Consider the following 19819-nt stretch of genomic DNA (forward strand, 5'->3'; position numbering starts at 1 on the left):
TCATGTTCTGTCTAAATAGACTCATTGAAACCTGGACTCCTCAAGATCTCTTAAGGAGTCCAGCAGGGAACTTTTTCAGCAATTTGCTTTCCGGTAAAACCTCTAGAACGGTGTTTTCCCAACAGTGTGCTACCAGCTGTTGTAAAACTACAATTCCCAGCTTGCCTGGACAGCCTTTGGCTGTCCAGGCATGCTGGGAGTTGTAGTTTTGCCACAGCTGGAGGCCCACTGTTGTAAAACAAACACTGTTCTAGAAGATCGACCAGATGGGCTAGTCATTGCTTGAGTCATCGGAGTCTTGGGTGACCATCATCGTGTCTCATACAGTCATCCAAGAGGTTTTTTTTTCGGTAACCTTTCTGAAGTATTGTGCAGGCACCAGCACAGGTCCATAAGGATGCTGTCTAATTCAATGTTCCCCCCACTTTCTTGCCCTTACTAGAGGTAACCAAACTCAAGTCCAAAACTGCGATTCATTTCAGATAAATCAGAAGTTTGAAAAGGAGCAGGGACTCCTGTTAAAGTCAGGAGTCCCTGCTCCTGTACGCTAAGCAAAAAAGCATGTATGCTTCACTGCTTAGTTCAAAGGAGCAGGGAATTCTGTCTTTAATAGCCCTTTGTCATTCTCAGTTTGCATATTTTCTCACATATTCTCTCCTTGTCTCTATAGACAAGAGTCCCTGCTCCTGTACACTGAGCACCAAAGCGTTCATTATATGTCTCGCTGCTCAGTGTACAGGAGTAGGGGCTACTGCCTATGACAGCCTCTGTCATTCTCAGTTTGCATATTCTCTCACATATTCCTATTTTGCACATATAGACAAGAGTCCCTGCTCCTGTGCACTGAGCACCAAACTGTGCACTGTACGCCTCACTGCTCAGTTGACAGAAGCATGGACTCCTGCCTTTGACAGCCTCAGTCAGTAATTCTCATTTTGCATATTCCCTCATTTTCTTTCTCACCTTGCATATATAGACAAGAGTCCCTGCTCCTCTGCAATAATCAGCAAACCATACACTGTATTCCTCACTGCTCGGTTTGCATGAGCAGGGACTCCTGCCTTTGACAGCAGCCCCTGCTCCTGTACTGGCACTTCCAGATAATCAACCCAAAATGAGGAGATTTGCCCATGTCTAGTATTCATTACTGACCACATACTGTAAACAATGCACAAGATCAGCTCTTCTGGACCTCCCAGCTGTTGCAATCAACTCCCAGCATGCTTTGCCATTTTGTAACAGCTGGGGAACTACAGGTTGGGCATTGCTGATCTATGGTGTCAGGTGATCGTAAGGAAGACTGGGTACCCACCGTGACTCTGCCACCCAGATCCACAGATGTCTGGAAACAATGAGCCACATTTCTGTTCCATATATACATTTCTAGATAAAAGGAGCCGTTCCGGCTTTTTCGTCAGGGCGTGGTTACACATTACACAAAATCCAGTGGTGAAGGTGCACTGGATTTTGCGTAATGTGTAACCACGCCCTAACGAAAAAGCCGGATCAGCTTTGAAACGCGTTGCTTGGATCCTTTATGTGCAATAAATTTACCCATATATACTTCTTGTGGCAGCGCGATTCATCTCCCTTTTCTTGGATCTCCTTTTATCTACATTTGCGCCTGGACGCTGGGAGCCGCAGCAGCCGCGATTACAGGATTCCTGATCAAGTGCATTGAGTGTTGTGCCTCCATTCGCTCAACTTGCATAGGTGAGTGAGTTTAGATTGGGCTCTTCACTATCTCATCCATCAGGTTCCATCCAGGGGCGTGCACCCTGTTCTCTTTTGTATTTGCCATATATATATACATTTCTAATTGACTTTGTCATTCCTCTCATCAATCATTAGGATAATGAATTGGGTTTATCTACAGTCATACATGTAGTTTATAGGATTATAGAGAGTGGAGCTGCTCGGCACTGGGGTCCTAATGTCCGGGGGTGTCAAACTAAGTATCACAACTGCTGTACACCATTTGCAATGTTTGTGGTGCTGATACATCCATAGAAAGAGGTATACAAATGTTGCAGTAAAGTAACAACAAGGATTTTTGCCACCCCCTTTTCATGTAATTACCTTACTACTGGGGGGACACACTGTAACAAACCTCCTCCTCATGTAACCTCCTTACTTCTGGGGTGACACACTGTAACAAACCTCCTCATGTAATCTCCTTAATACTGTGGTGTCACACTGTAACAAACCTCCTTCCCATGTAATCTCCTTACTACTGGGGTGACACACTGTAACAAACCCCCACCTCATGTAATCTCTTTACTACTGGAGTGACATACTGTAACAAACCCTCTCCCCATGTAATCGCTTTACTACTTGGGTGACACACTGTAACAAACCTCCTCCTCATGTAATCTCCTTACTACTGGGGTGACACACTGTAACAAACCTCATCATGTAATCTCCTTACTACTGGCGTGACACACTGTGACAAACCTCCTCCTCATGTAATCTCCTTACTACTGGGGTGACACACTGTAACAAACCTCCTCCTCATGTAATCTCCTTACTACTGGGGTGACACTCTGTAACAAACCTCCTCCACATGTAATCACCTTACTACTGGGGTGACACACTGTAACAAACCTCATCATCATGTAATCTCCTTACTACTGGGGAGACATTGTAACAAACCTCCTCATCATGTAATCTCCTTACTACTGGGGTGACATGCTGTAATAAACCTCCTCCACATGTAATCACCTTACTATTGGGGTTACACATTGTAATAAACTCCTGTCTCATGTAATTACTTTACCACTGGGGTGACACACTGTAACAAACCTCCTCCTTATGCAATCTCCTTACTAATGGGGTGACACACTGTAACAAACCTCCTCCTCATATAATCTCCTTACTACTGTGGTGACACACTGTAACAAACCTCCTCCTCATGTAATCTCCTTACTACTGGGGTGACATACTGTAACAAATCTCCTCCTCATGTAATCTCTTTATTACTGGGGTGACACACTGTAACAAACCTCCTCCTCATGTAATCTCCTTACTACTGGGGTGACACACTGTAACAAACCCCCTTCTAATGTAATTATCTTACTACTGGGGTGACACACTGTAACAAACCCCCTTCTCATGTAATTACCTTACTACTGGGGTGACACACTGTAACAAACCTCCTCCTCATGTAATCTCCTTACTTCTTGGGTGACACACTGTAACAAACCTCCTCCTCATGTAATCTCCTTACTACTGGGGTGACACACTGTAACAAATCTCCTCCTCATGTAATCTCTTTACTACTGGGGTGACACACTGTAACAAACCTCCTCCTCATATAATCTCCTTAATACTGGGGTGACACACTGTAACAAACCTCCTCCTAATGTAATCTCCTTACTACTGGGGTGATACAATGTAACAAACCTCCTCCTCATGTAATTACTATACTGGGCTGAGCGGTTGCTATCAGGACCTGGAGACAGTGTGCAATAACTTTCTTGCGGCAGGCAGAGCGGTGCCCCCATCAAGATGGCACTCTAGGCTGCTGCCTATTTTGCCTAAAAGCAGTGACGTGCACAAACATTTTTGGGGGCAGGGGCTCAAATAGAAATCACACAATTCCACAACACAATTCCTGAGATAATGGACCTCCGGCAGTCATGTCAGCTGAATGAGACCTCCTCACTCCACCAAGGTCCTAATCCGTGAGGGCATCATAGGGCAGGTGCATTAAAAGGGCAGGGGCTCAAGCCCCCTTTTGGGTCTATGGGGGAGATTTAACAAAACCTGTGAGAGGAAAAGTTGCCAAGTTGCCCATAGCAACCAATCAGATCTTTTCTTTCATTTTTCAGAGGCCCAGAGTTCCTGAGTTGACCATAGCAACCAATCAGATCGCTTCTTTCATTTTCCAGAGGCCTAAAGTTGCTGAGTTGCCCATAGCAACCAATCAGATCGCTTCTTTCATTTTTCAGAGGCCTAAAGTTGCTGAGTTTCCCATAGCAACCAATCCGATCGCTTCTTTCATTTTTCAGAGGCCTAAAGTTGCTGAGTTGCCCATAGCAACCAATCAGATCGCTTCTTTCATTTTTCAGAGGCCTAAAGTTCCTGAGTTGACCATAGCAACCAATCAGATCACTTCTTTCATTTTTTCAGAGGCCTAAAGTTGCTGAGTTGCCCACAGCAACCAAGCAGATCGCTTCTTTCATTTTCCAGAGGCCTAAAGTTGCTGAGTTGCCTATAGCAACCAATCAGATCGCTTCTTTCATTTTTCAGAGGCCTAAAGTTGCTGAGTTGCCCATAGCAACCAATCAGATCGCTTCTTTCATTTTTCAGAGGCCTAAAGTTGCTGAGTTGCCCATAGCAACCAATCAGATTGCTTCTTTCATTTTTCAGAGGCCTAAAGTTGCTGAGTTGCCTATAGCAACCAATCAGATCGCTTCTTTCATTTTTCAGAGGCCTAAAGTTGCTGAGTTGCCCATAGCAACCAATCAGATCGCTTCTTTCATTTTTCAGAGGCCTAAAGTTGCTGAGTTGTCCATAGCAACCAATCAGATCGCTTCTTTCATTTTTCAGAGGCCTAAAGGCCTCTGAAAAATGAAAGAAGCGATCTGATTGGTTGCTATGGGCAACTGGGTAACTTTTCCTCTGCACAGATTATGATAAATCTCCCCCTACGTGCGTACGTCTCTGCTACATCTCATCATTATGTTATTACAGAGACATTGTACATATACAAGGGCATTGGTCGATGCTAGGGATTTGCGCTCTTTGATCATTCCCCCATATAACAATACAACCGCGTATTTCCCTCTTTTTTTTTTCGCTTTTGATTCGCTTTTCTCATCTCCCATGCCCCGCAGCGTACAGCGTATATCTGGCGCAGACCGCGGCTGCCACCATTAATACGTACCTGTATCAGAGCCCTCTTAATGAGCTTGCTTATGTCTTGTCTCCACTCGGGGATGTCGGGATTGTGATAATCCAGGTTCGGAGAAAATGACAACAGCTGCGACTGGAAATACTCTGAAACACAACCATTAAAAGACGCTTTGTGTCAATTCCCCGTGTATTGGCTTTTATATATTCAGCGTAGACTTTGTTTAAGTCTTGCAGTGGAAAATTTCGACATGTTTTACAAAAGCTTTTAAAAAAAAAAAAGAAAGGCCCCAGCTTCACGTGAGGCGGAGGGCGGCTTAAATGCTTCTGCTTATTAAAGTAGATATTCATTAGCCGCTCGCTGCCGTCAGGTAGCTCTTGGCCTGCCGTGCGCTTACAGACACGTAATGGCTTTTTAAATTAACATTGTCACCAATTGGATAATGACATTGCGCACAGCGAATTCATCTACTGATGTTCCCTACAGAACAGATGGCTGGCTCGCCATGACGTTCCGCTCCTGAAGGAAGATTTTTTTTCTCTTCATTCCTGTTGTTTTTTTTTTGTAAATTTTTGCCATACGGTATTTTTTTCTTTGGTGACTCTAATGTGACATTTGGCAGAATTCTGACACACGAACTTGCTTTTCCCCATAGGAAAAAATTTAAGGGGTACTCCAATGGAAACATCTTATCCCCTATACCAAGGATAGGGCATACGATGTCCCAGCGGCGAGACCCCCCCGCGATCTCCCCTGCGGCACCCCAGTCATCCGGTGCACAGAGCAAAGTTCACTCCGTGCCGGATGACTGGCGATGCGGCGCTGGAGGCTCGTGATTTTACGTCCACCCCCCTCGTGCCATCATGGCCACACCCCCTTAATGCAATTCTATGGGAGGGGGCGTGACAGCCTTCACGCCCCTCCCATAGACTTGAATTAAAGGGGCGTGGCCATGGCATAATGAGGGGGCGTGGTCGCTACGTTACAAGCCACCGACGCCACAGCCGGCGTTCGAAACGAACGCAGAGTGCTGCAGGGAGAGCGTGGGGGGAGGGCCCAGCGCCAGACATCTTATCTCCTATACTTAGCATAGGGGATAAGATGTTTCCAGCGGAGTACCCCTTTAAAGTGTACTTGTCCCTAAAATAAAACAACTGGGATGTGAAAAAAGTTTTTATCGGTGGGGGTCTGAGTGTTCAGACCCCGATTGATCACTAAAACGAGCTGCTGCGCAGCTGTTTATGAGATCAGGATGCGCCAATAGAATTACATTATGAGTCCATGCTGGTCATGTGACACAGTGCCGGAAGAGAACGCATTAGGACTCCTCCTGACTCGCGTCTGAACACTCAGATTCTGACCGATAAAAACTTTTCTCTCTTTTTTTTTCATGACAGGTATACTCAAAAGGCCTTGTCCATGACTTTATTTTTAGGATGTACACAAATAAGCTAGCACTACGAACAATGCTATGCCGATGTATACTGCGGCATACCCACACGGGAACCATTGATTTCATTGAACCAAATGAAGTCTAGTAGTGACTATATGTGGTTGTTGTTTTTTTTACTGGGACCCAAAAGAACCCTGAGTTCCACGAAAAAAAAACCTTAAAGGAGTACTCCGGTGGAAAACAACTGGTGCCAGAAAGTTAAACAGATTTGTATATGACTTCTATTAAAAAATATCAATCCTTCCAGTACTTGCTGCTGTATGCTACAGAGGAAGTTGTGTATTTATTTCCAGTCTGACCACAGTGCTCTCTGCTGACACCTCTGTCTGTATCAGGAACTGTCCAGAGTAGGAGCAAATTCCTCATAGAAAACCTCTCCTGCTCCGGACAGTTCCTGACATGGACAGAGGTGTCGATAGAGAGCACTGTGGTCAGACTGGAAAGAACTACACAACATCCTGTGGAGCATACAGCAGCTCATAAGTACTGGAAGGATTAAGATTTTTTTTTTTAAAGAAGTAATTATAAATCTGTCTAACTTTCTAGCACCAGTTGATTTGGGGGAAAAAAAAAAGTTTTTCCACCGGAGTACCCATTTAATGCTCAGAAATGGAGAGAACATGGTCACTACTAGACTACTTTCAGTCCATTGATATAATTAGATAAGGCACGGGTATGCAGTGGTACTTGTCAGTTTACCATTTTGCCACTGTGCCGGCATATTCCATAAAATGAGGCTAGTTTCATATGTGGTCACAGCCTTACTAATGCTGCCATATTCTGCCGCCATTATGAAAGTGCCGGGAACCACTGCTCAGCACTTCCATAGGTGTCTATAGACTCATATGATGCTTGTTCCGGGAGAATTCCTCAGTGAGTCCAAACCGACATATTAAATGCAGTGTGAACATGGCCAAATCTGTATCTGTAGTAGTGGCAGAATTTACATCACATGGTATTAACACGATTTAGTAATTTTGGGATGTTAATCAACTAGATAATAGATTAGAGAAACTTACCATGTACAGCAACTTCTTTGGTGTCCTGAATAAGCGTGTTACCGGAGGACACCTGCACAGTGATGGCATTGATACCTTCCACATGGAAAGTCAGGGAGATGCTGCTGTCCAGGGTGATGAGTGGCTGGAGATACAGAAGTAAGAAGGGTCCTGTTACTAACGTACAACTCCAAAGTCAACATTCTCTGCAAATACTTTGCTATATTTATCTCTCTCTGTCTGAGAGAGATGTGAGGACCGGATATAAGATTAGGTTATGAGGATGGGATGTGAGGACGGGAAATAAAGTCAGGATATGAGGACAGGATATGAGGTCGGGATATGAGGACGGGATATGAGGTCTGGATATGAGGTCAGGATAGGAGGACGGGATATGAGGTCAGGATAAAAGGACAGGAAATGAGGTCAGGATATGAGGTAAGGATATGAGGATGGGTTGTGAAGTCTGGATATGAGGTCAGGATACGATGACAGAATATGAGGACAAGATATAAGGATAAAATATGAGCACAGGATATGAGGTCGGGATATAAGGTCAGGATATGAGGTCGGTATATGAGATCAGGATAAAAGGAGAGGATATGGGGTCAGGATATGAGGATGGGATATGAGGACAGGATATGAGGTCAGGATACGATGACAGGACATGAGGACAAGATATAAGGATAAGATATGAGCACAGGATATGAGGTCGGGATATAAGGTCAGCATATGAGGTCGGTATATGAGGACGAGATATGAGGTCAGGAAAGAAGGTCAGGATAGAAGGTCAGGATATGAGGTCGGTATATGGGCACAGGATATAAGGTCGGGATATAATGTCAGGATATGAGGTCGGTATATGGGCACAGGATATAAGGTCGGGATATAAGGTCAGGATATGAGGTCGGTATATTGGGCACAGGATATAAGGTCAAGATATAAGGTCAGGATATGAGGTCGGTATATGGACACAGGATATAAGGTCAGGATATAAGGTCAGGATATGAGGTCGGTATATGGGCACAGGATATAAGGTCGGGTTATAAGGTCAGGATATGAGGTCGGTATATGAGGACAGGATATGAGGTCAGGATATGAGGTCAAGGTGTAAGGTCTGGATATGAGGATGAGATTTGAGGTCAGGATATGAGGTCAGATATAAAGACAGGATATGAGAATGGAATACAATGTCTAAACATGAGGTTTAAACATTAAGACCATTTATGGGGAGGATAGTTAGTGCAATGGTTGGGATATGAGATTAGGATATGAGGTCAGAATATGAAGACGGGATATGAGGATGAGATAGGAGGACAAGATATGAGGATGGAATATAAATCTGTCTTGGCATGCTGGGAAACACTGATCTTATGTGTAAAGGGGCTTTCACCAATGATATTGGATTCCTCCTGCCCAGTCCTTTTGTTCTTGGAGAGATAAGCTGCTGCCAGAGGAGTCCATCAACAGCTTACCCCATACCTTCCTTACACATGAACTCTCAGCTGCAGCCAAAGTGCGCATGCATAGGCAAACGGGAGGAATAGCTGTCGGCTAAACGAATGGTTAGAGACCATTACCCTATAGCAGTGTTTTTCAACCAGGGTGCCTCCAGGAGTTGCAAAACTACAACTCCCAGCATGCCTGGACAGCCAACGGCTGTCCAGGCATGCTGGGAGTTGTAGTTTTGCAACATCTGGGGGCACCCTGGTTGGGAAACACTGCCCTATAGCATCGGCAAATGAACTTCTGTATATAATGCGAAGCTTATGGTTAAATCAGCCAAACAACAACTCCCATTATCAGAACCTGCAGAACAGCTAAAAAAGAAACTCTCTCCTACCCTCACATTCAGTCTCCAATATCTCCCGATTCTCTTGTTCAGCTTAATAATTATTAGCTGCGGCTTTGCACCACTTCAAAGGGAAACTTCTAAATTATATTCCGCTCCCTTTATGTTTCATTCTTTCAGGGTAATTACCTTTCTATTCAAGAAAAGCTGAAGAGACCCCCCCAACCCCCCACCCCCACCCCCTTCCCTCCCACCCAGCCCGGGTTTAACTATTTTCTTGTCATTTTACACAAAAAGTAACACTGGCTTACTATTCACATAAAACACATTACGTAAAGGGGGCTGTATTATATAATCTACACAAGAACAAAAATCAGAAGTCAATATTTTGTAATGTTGTACGAAATGTGTGCTGAAAAGACAAAAAATGTCTCGAAAGTCAAAACTTTAACATTTTATACAGATTAAAGGGGTGCTCTGGTGGAAAATGTTTTTTTTTTTTTAAATCAACTGGTGCCAGAAAGTTATACAGATTTGTAGATTACTTCAATAAAAAAAATCTTAATCCTTCCAGTACTGATCAGCTGCTGTATACTACAGAGGAAGTTGTGTAGTTCTTTTCAGTCTCTCCACAGTGCTCTCTCTGCTGACACCTCTGTCCATGTCAGGAACTGTCCAGAGAAGGAGTGGTTTGATATGGGGATTTGCTTCTGCTCTGGAGAGTTCCTGACATGGACAGAGGTGTCAGCAGAGAGCAGAAAAGAAAATAACTTTCTGGAGTGGAGTGTGGTGGCCCAGTACAGGAGTTGCACCCCTGTACCATTGCTGTCCTGTCAGGGGGACTCTACTTCAGTGACCCCTGGGTCTCCCTTTCTTCTATGTTCTATAAACAGTACTGAGTGCCTATGTTATCTAATGTAATGTGTATATATTGCTATGTGCCTTTAAATACTGTTGTCATGTGTTGTAACCAAGGAAGGTACCAGTGACCATGTGACCTATAGGGTGACCTATGGGACCCCTCCAGAGTCTCCCCCATATAAACCCTGGGAGGAGCTAGTTCAGTCTCTTCTCTTGTGTAGTTCCCTACTGAGTGCAGCAAGGTCAAGTCTTGAGAGAAAGAGTGTCTGGTGTCCTGAGGAGGCCTAAAGCCTACCACACAGCCATGCTTCCACAAATCCGCTACCCCACAGGTGAGCATAAAAACCTAGTAGGCTACATACAAGGTTAAGTCAGTCTAGTTAAGTCAGTCAAGATCAGTCTGTATCACGTTAGCGAGGGCCTGCAGCAAATTGTCCAAATTCACTATAAGTCGCAGCGAGCCCTAGAGTCTCTGAAGTCACTGATCACCTTCTTGGAACTAACAGAGTTGTCAAGACTGTTACACCTGTCTATCTCAGTAAAGCTGCTGTTGTTCCGTAACTTGGTGTCGGAGTCATTATTTGCCCCTGTGCCTAGCCCAAGATCCAGCGGTATACCTTCGGGTGGTGCAAAGGTTAAACCATGCCCTGGCTTCATGAATACAAGGAGTTAATGCCACTGGCCTCTAGGGTAATAACATCTGCCCTCATCACACCCTCACCACAACTTTTGGCATCACGAACAGGATACGGGTGTGCGCCTTATATAAAAAGCACCCCCCAGTCTGAACTGTGTCCAGTATTGAGGAGTAAAACGCACGAGTGCAACAAATATTGCGCCAGAAAGTGTACGGGACTTTGTCAGTAAAGTGTTTATTCTGAGGCGCTTGTGAAATTGAGAGGGAGCTGAAGAAGTGTCTATTATCCGTCATTATGAACTGTCCAAGAATTGTGCCGACCATGTGTAAAATTCAGCCGAAGTTGTGCTATGTAATAAAGTACTGGTTGTACCTGAAAGGGTTAAAGATGTGCCGGAGGGCACAAAGGAGTATGGGCCAAAATCACTACCATATGAAGTGCACCAAGCACAACCGCAGGAAAACCCTTGAGGCCCTGTATATTAGAATGCTAGACCACCCCCGAGAGGGAGAACCAACCCTGGAAAGGCGCCGAGCTACAGTCATAAAGTTTGATAAGGTGTGGGGGTTTGGCACCCTCATGGACTGTGGTCATGGTAGGACCATGCTAGTGAATCGCAGAGCAGATAAAAGAGACTATTACCCTATAGGCTGGGATGGGAACTTCCCAGGCTGAAGAGCTTATGTGTGGTAACTTTACTATTGAGTTGAGAGACTAACTTTGTTATGTTGAAGCATCATTGTTCTTTTCTAGGTTCCTGCAACATTTATGAAAAGTACCTGGTGGACCAACGAAGAACTCTTTGCAACCATTTTGCGTAAGTTCATGTGCCCGGCTTATAGTCATGATCCTTTACTGTGAACTCTAACGTACCAGAACTGTGGAGTAATATATTGTTTATTTTTGTGCACACATATCGTTATTGCTATGAAATTGTATTATTTGAGGTTCATTGTAATAGAATGTATATTAAGTGTTTATGCAAAATGTCTTAAGTGTGTGAGGGAAGTCATGTCACGATTTGGCTGGCTGGAGGCGGATCCTCTGTGCCAGAGAGGGATTGGCGTGGACCGTGTTGGTGGACCGGTTCTAAGTTGCTACTGGTATTCACCAGAGCCCGCCGCAAAGCGGGATGGTCTTGCAGTGGCGGTAGCAACCAGGTCGTATCCACCAGCAACGGCTCAACCTCTCTGACTGCTGAGATAAGCGCGGTACAAGGGAGTAGACAAAAGCAAGGTCGGACGTAGCAGAAGGTCAGGGCAGGCAGCAAGGATCGTAGTCAGGGGCAACGGCAGGAGGTCTGGAACACAGGCTAGGAACACACAAGGAAACGCTTTCACTGGCACAATGGCAACAAGATCCGGCAAGGGAGTGCAGGGGAAGTGAGGTATAAGTAGGGAAGTGCACAGGTGAAGGTACTGATTAAAACCTCATGCGCCAATCAGTGGCGCACCGGCCCTTTAAATCGCACAGACCCGGCGCGCGCGCGCCCTAAGGAGCGGGGCCATGCATGCCGGGACAGCACAGACGGGGAACGGGTCTGGTAAGCGAGTCGGGATGCGCATCGCGAGCAGGCGCGTCCCGCATCACGAATCGCATCCCGGCTGGGAACATTATCGCAGCGCACCCGGTCGGCAGGTCTGACCGGGGCGCTGCGAATAGGAGAACGCTGTGAGCACTCCGGGGAGGAGCGGGGACCCGGAGCGCTCGGCGTAACAAGTCAGCTTGTTATACGTTTTCATATATTCTTTTATATTACTATTTTTATATTTTATACTCCATCTTGTATATCATCAGCCATGCAGTCTACAAGCCGCCATCTTGTCTGTATTTCTTTCATTATGAACTGATTATGAACTCCACTAGTAATTATAACCAGGAAACCTGTGATTCAAGGCCACAGTTGAGCCTGCAAGAAGCTCCAAGGCTACCTAGTTTGAAGACATCTTGTCCTTCCTGCTTAGAGATAAGACACATCTGTTTGTAGCCATATATAATTTGGCAGTGTGCCATCCTTTCTTGTATAAGAATCATGCTTTTTGTAGTAAACGTCAGAAGAGTCTGTATACAGCTGGAGTCTGTGTCACTCATTCTTCCACCAGGCCTTGTCATTTATAACTATTGATTTGGAATCAAACAACATATTGAAGGAATCCATTGAATTCCCTATCAATTTGGCGTGTCCCTGGGTGGGCTCGAAGATGACTGAAAAAGCTGCATTACCAAACCTTCGGACCTCGAAGAGGACAAGTGACACCTGGAACTACAGATTAATAAAACAGCGCTGTAGGGTAAAACTTTATCTTGCCACCTCTATCTGTCCTTCCTGGGCTGATCCTGCTCCTTTGTACGAGGGGGTAGGTATGCATGTTCAGTATAATGTTTGTCCTTCGAGTCAAAAGAACCCTTTATAGAGGATATGTTGTTTGAGTAATATGTGGTTGGTCTCTGTGTGTCCATGTACTTTATGTGGTTTTGTCTTAGGGTTTGTCTTGGGGTTTGTATAAGACAGGGCAGTGAGTAAGACAGGGAGCCTGTCAATTAAAGGGGTAGTCCAGTGCTGAAAAACGTATCCCCTATCCTTAGGGGCCCTGGCTCCCTGGCCAGATAGCGGGTGTCGACAACCGAACGAAGCGGCGGCTGAGACGCCCCCTCAACACATTGCTATGGCAGAGCCGGAGATTGCCGAAGGCAGCGCTCTGCCATAGAGTTGTATTGAAGGGGTGTGTCAGCAGTGGCTTCGTGCGGTGGTCAACATGCTCCTTTCCTGCGGGCTGCCGGGGCCCCATACAAGAGATCGCGAGGGGCCCAAGCGGTCGGACCCCCCAAGAACTGAAACTTATCCCCTATTCTTAGGATAGGGCATACGTTTTTCAGCACTGGACTACTCCTTTAATTAAGAGGGAATTATCCCTGATGGGCCTCCTTAACCGATCTCTAGGACTTAAAAGAGAAGCGTCTACAGAGGGAAATTTCTCTGGGAAATAATAGGGATGCCTCTTAAATACAGAGGGAAATATCCCGATAAGCCCTTATAAAATAAGGCATGAATTAGAGATGGAGGGAAAAGGGGGGAGTGCCCTAAAACATGCAAAACCATGATTAATTTTGTTTGGAAAACACAAATATATGGAAAGTAGTGCTATAGTAGGAATAAAGGGATGTAAGGAGTTAAAAAGGAAGTCAGGATGTGACAGTGATGGAATACTGAGTAATCAGCATCTGAAAGACAGAGAGATATGGGAAATGTTGGCAAGTTAAGTTGAATAAAAAGCTAAGTGAAGGAAATAGGAAGTTATTGGCAAAAGCTTTCCATGAAGTCCATGTGCATGTATGTTATTGTGAAGTCTGTAATATTATCTACTGTATATACAGAACATGCTATATCTAACATGCTACATTTTTAAGTGAATTTTATATTTATATGGTATTGGAAGACATAAAATCGAACTTATTTTTCTTACCTCTTATGCGAGGTATGATACATGTTTAAAGGGGTACTCCACCACTCAGCGTTTGGAACAAAATGCAGTTGCCACGCCCCCTCCCATAGACTTGCATTGATGGGGCGGGGCATGACATTATGAGGGGCGGGGCTATGCCATCACGAGCTGCCGGCTCTAAACGTTCGGAACATTTTGTTCCAAACGCTGAGCAGCGGAGTACCCCTTTAATGTCTCAAAATGGCGGCCAGGGACTAGCCAACGACCAAAAATTCCAAGAGGAGGGCTTGTCTTAAATGCAAATGTAATGTATTCTTAAAGACCTTTCTGAATAGGGGAGGGGCTTGTATGTCACATACTGTAGACAAAAAAAATGTGTAATTAACATAGTAGGAGAATGTGTGAATGGTTTTAGTAAATGCTAAAGACATAATTTCATGGGATAAATCAAGTTTCATATATTCAAACCTAGGACTTTTTACCCATACCCCTTTCCCTTCAACCATCTTCTCCCCTTCTTGGTTTAACTTGATGGACATGAGTCTTTTTTTCAACCGTACTAGAGATGAGAGAACTGGACACATAGATGCCAAATTTGGTCAGAAACTAAAAGTTTGAGCCAACTAAAATCTCAATTTGGCTGGAACTTAAAATTGCTAATATAAAATCAGCCACAAATGAGAAAGGATCACATGACCTAAGGAAATCCCATAATGCCTTTTAACCCCTTAAGGATCAAGGACGTACCGATACGTCCTGAGTCCTTTCCCTTTTTATAATACGGGGCCTCTAACAACGGCCGGGACCCGTGGCTAATTGATCGCGGTGCCGCGCTCTATTAACCCTTCAGACGCGGCGTTCAAAGTTAAATGTTGCGTCCAAAGTGAAAGTGAAACCATGCCGGTTAGCTCAGGGGGCTGTTCGGGATTGCCGCGGCGTCCCGAACAGCTGTTAGACACGAGGAGGGTCCCTACCTTGCCTCCTGGTGTCGTATTGCCGAATGACTGCTCAGTGCCTGAGATCCAGGCATGAGCAGTCAAGCGGCAGAATCATCGATCAGTGATTTCTTATGAGAAACCAGTGATCAATGATAAAGATCAGTGTGTGCAGTGCTAAAGGTCCCTATGGGATAACAATGATCAGTGTGTGCAGTGTTATAGGTCCCTATGGGAGCTATAACACTGCAAAAAAAAAAGTGAAAAAAAAAGTGAATAAAGATCATTTAACCCCTCCCCTATTAAAAGTTTGAATCACCACCTTTTCCCATAAAAAAAAAAAAAACAGTGTAAATAAAAATAAACATATGTGGAATCGCCGCGTGCGGAAATGTCCGATTTATAAAAATATATTGTTAATTAAACCGCACGGGCAATGGCGTACGCGCAAAAATATTCCAAGTCCAAAATAGTGTATTTTTGGTCACTTTTTATATCATGAAAAAATGAATAAAAAGTGATCAACAAGTCCAATCAATACAAAAAGGGTACCGCTAAAAACTTCAGATCACGGCGCAAAAAATTGGCCCTCATACTGACCCATACGTGATAAAATAAAAAAGTTATAGGGGTCAGAAGATGACAATTTTAAACTTATACATTTTCCTGCATGTAGTTATGATTTTTTTTCAGAAGTACGACAAAATCAAACAATATAAGTAGGGTATCATTTTAACCGTATGGACCTACAGAATAAAGATAAGGTGTCATTTTTACCAAAAAATGTACTGCGTAGAACCAGAAGCCCCCAAAAGTTACAAAATGGCATTTTTTTTTTTATTTTGTCTCACAATGATTTTTTTTCTGTTTCGCCGTAAATTTTTGGGTAAAATGACTGATGTCATTACAAAGTAGAATTGGTGGCGCAAAAAATAAGCCATCATATGGATTTTTAGGTGCAAAATTGAAAGGGTTATGATTTTTTTAAAGGTAAGGAGGAAAAAATGAAAGTGCAAAAACGGAAAAACCGCTGGTCCTTAAGGGGTTAAGCAGCTCTTCTAGGAAACCAGGAGTCAGTATAGGGGTGATGTCAGAGCCACTATAAAATCCTATTCACATATCGTCAGTAGCCATTTAAGAGATAGCAGATGTTAGGTGAAGATCTCTTTGAGGGACACTAAACAGTAAACAACACAGAAATGAGTATAATAATGGTAGTAAAGCAACATAGAGTCTTCTGCATCTGTTATGTCATTGCAAAATCTGTTTTAATTGCAATTTTCAATTATTTTTGTGGTACACTAATTGTTGTGGAAAAGCCGTACATATAGGGTTTTGTGTCACTTTTGTGCACTTTCTAGGACACCAACCCTGTTGCTATTTTCAAAATTAAATACTTTTTTACAGCTTGTTAAAACCTGCTGATAATTCACTTTCCATGCACAAATCCTGTTACTACTCCCTAATTTTGGAAAACGCCATTGCTTCTCCTTATATGTCTGTGTGCATTTAAACAATGACAGGCATCTGCCCAAAAAGATTTAGAGTTAGGAAAAATTGTATATGTTATAATGAGAATATTTCTGTTTTTGCAATCGATAAAAGTAACTAATAAATGAATTAGTTAAATATATTTTTATATTTCAATATTTAATTAAATATAATGTAATTAACAAAGAAATTGAAAATAAAAAAACAAGACAGTGTATGATAGGTTGCCAATATTGTTGGCTTCCACTAAACATCTAGTAATAAGGCTGCTAAATAATCTGCAAACCTATTAAGGAGGATCTGCCCTTATGTCAATCCTAAATGTCCTCCTGAGACATCACTGACATCATAAAACATCCAGAGTCATTAAATGGGGAGAGAGTTTTTCCTATACGTGCCTTCACACTGACTGACGAAAAGCCTTTCCATAACCATAAAAAAGATGGATTCCATCTCTAATTTAAACCGAAGATAGCCTCTTTAATCAAGTCAAGGATATAAAGAAAAACCTTGAATTATTTACGACTTAACAAATGAAGCGGGTGATGGGATTTATAAGGGGGATAACCTATGTCGTAGATCATGTGACAGACTCATTTGAGCTGGGCCGGAGTGCTTCATTAATTCTCAGGCCCATCTTAAAAGCTACATCGAGCCATCATATCCTTGTCTCCAAGACTGAGTTACGTCCAGGGCCGGTGTTAGAGCATGGCAAACTGGGCAATTGCCCAGGGCCCCCATCTGTGATCCAGGATTGAGCGTCTCTGCAGAGTTCATTTGCATAGTGCTGGCAGTGAGAGGCTCCTTTAACATCCCCCCCTCTCCTTCCCCGTCTCCTCCTCCTGCTGTCGCACAGTTTAGCTGCCTGTCGGACGACATGGGGAAGATAGTCTGCTGGCACCAGGAGGCATGAATATCTAGCAGCTCCTAAAGTATCTAAATGCATCCAGCCAGCTTTCAATAAAAGTAAGTAGATGTAATGTGTAGATGTACATGTGTGGTATAAACAGTTCATTTGTATATAGTGTGCTGTATGTGTGTAATGCACATATGGATATACACATGTATGATATATGTGTGAGTGAGTATGTATGTGTTGTATGTATGCATGTGTATATGTATAGGTTTTTAAATATATGTAACATACAGTGGTGCATCTGTCACTAGGCCCAACCCTAGTGCAGCAAATATCGCATAGGTGGCAACATCTCATGGCGCTAACATTTGATATATATATACATATATATATATATATATATATATATATATATATGTTTGGGCATGCTGGGATTTGTAGTTTTGCAATAGCTGGGGGCATCCTAATTGGGAAACACGGATTTCGATGTGTGTGTATATATCAATGTTTCACAACCAGGGTACCTCCAGCTGTTGATATACTACAAATCCCAGCATGCTGAGAGTTGTAGTTGTGCAACAGCTGGATACACTCTTGTTGGGAAATATATATTTGTTTCTCTCCTATGATATATATATATATATATATATATTTTTTTTTTTTTTTGTGCAGGAGGTCCGACTACTGTCTCCACTAGGCAAGTTATTTTATATACTCTTATTGTTAGTGCTGGCAGCGGCCTTTGCCCCTATTGGCATTTTTTCATAATAGAGGGCAATCCATCAAAGGTGCTGACTGTTTATCGTACCTTAGTGTCTAATGTTTACAATACATTGGCTTAATTTATGGCCAGAACTTTCTGCTGTACAATATCTTGACCTCCTTTTCTCTTTCCCCCTGGTTGTCCCTGGTTGGGTAGGCCCATTACAAGGGCTATATATAATTATGTTTGCAATTTTATGCGATTTTAAATGTCTGTTTTATTCATGTTTAATAAAGGTTTTGATACATTGATCTATATACGCTGTTTCGCTGTGTATTCTATGATATATATATATATACACACACATGCACAGTAGTGTATTTCAGGGGGTGTAATCCAAACTTCTCTCTCCGGCGTGTCCAACCATCCGGCGTCAAAATTAAGATGCTGAATGATTGTGAACTGTCCCATTTAAATTAATGGAATCAGTTCAAGCATCGGTTTCCCTCCAGTGCCGGACGCCTGATATATGTGAACCCGGCCTCATTCGGTCTGCAGGGTTCCAGCGTATAGCGGGTGTCTACCACTATATGTTACTGTATGTGAGAATATTGGTCTATGGATCGTGGTTTTTATTTAGGAATAATACAGTGATCCCTCAACTTACAATGGCCTCAACATACAATAGTTTCAACATACAATGGTCTTTTCTGGACCATTGCAACTTGAAACCAGACTGAACATACAATGCTATGGAATCTGCGAAACGTGTCAATGGCTGGAAGAACCGACCAATCAGAATGGATATTTCACTGGTAAAACCCCTGTATTCCTAAAGTGCATGCACTGACTGGTGTCTGGTAGCGCCCCCTACAGTACAGGGAGGTATTACATGTTCTGTACTCTTTACCTGTATTACTGAAGTGTTTGCACTGACTGGTGTCTGGTAGCGCCCCCTACAGTACAGGGAGGTATTACATGTTCTGTACTCTTTACCTGTATTACTGAAGTGTATGCACTGACTGGTGTCTGGTAGCGCCCCCTACAATACAGGGTGGTATTACATGTTCTGTACTCTTTACCTGTATTACTGAAGTGCGTGCACTGACTGGTGTCTGGTAGCGCCCCCTACAGTACAGGGAGGTATTACATGTTCTGTACTCTTTACCTGTATTACTGAAGTGTTTGCACTGACTGGTATCTGGTAGCGCCGCCTACAGTACAGGGTGGTATTACATGTTCTGTACTACTCTTTACCTGTATTACTGAAGTGCATGCACTGACTGGGTCTGGTAGCGCCCCCTACAGTACAGGGAGGTATTACATGTTCTGTACTACTCTTTACCTGTATTAATGAAGTGCGTGCACTGACTGGGTCTGGTAGCGACCCCTACAGTACAGGGAGATATTACATGTTCTGTACTCTTTACCTGTATTACTGAAGTGTTTGCACTGACTGGTGTCTGGTAGCGCCCCCTACAGTACAGGGAGGTATTACATGTTCTGTACTCTTTACCTCTGCCAGGGTTAGCTGCTCCTTTGGACATCAGGTAAGGGCGGCTTCATTTTCCTTTTTTTAGGACATTACCCTGAAGAAGCTCCTGTTCTCTACATAGACCAGTGTTTCCCAAAGAGGGTGCCTCCAGCTGTTGCAAAACTACAACTCCCAGCTTGCCCGGACAGCCGAAGGCTGTCCGGGCATGCTGGGAGTTGTAGTTTTGCAACATCTGGAGGCACCCTCTTTGGGAAACACTGAAATAGACAGTGATTACAGCTCCCAGCAGATCTTTCTTA

At 43.6% G+C, this 19819-nt stretch overlaps 1 protein-coding gene across 2 annotated transcripts in view; it reads right to left on the minus strand.

Moving 5' to 3' along the window:
* SORCS3 (sortilin related VPS10 domain containing receptor 3) overlaps positions 1–19819 on the minus strand; it is a 680789-nt gene that overhangs the window by 17731 nt on the left and 643239 nt on the right. For both annotated transcript variants that reach the window (XM_056530530.1, XM_056530531.1), the window contains exons 21-22: positions 7328–7451; positions 4889–5001 (exon numbers count right to left, since the gene is read on the minus strand). In XM_056530530.1, the coding sequence (XP_056386505.1) occupies positions 4889–5001; positions 7328–7451 (237 nt within the window). The remainder of the gene's footprint in view (positions 1–4888; positions 5002–7327; positions 7452–19819) is intronic.

Source organism: Hyla sarda, chromosome 7 (assembly GCF_029499605.1).
Source record: "Hyla sarda isolate aHylSar1 chromosome 7, aHylSar1.hap1, whole genome shotgun sequence".
Classification (NCBI taxonomy): domain Eukaryota; kingdom Metazoa; phylum Chordata; class Amphibia; order Anura; family Hylidae; genus Hyla; species Hyla sarda.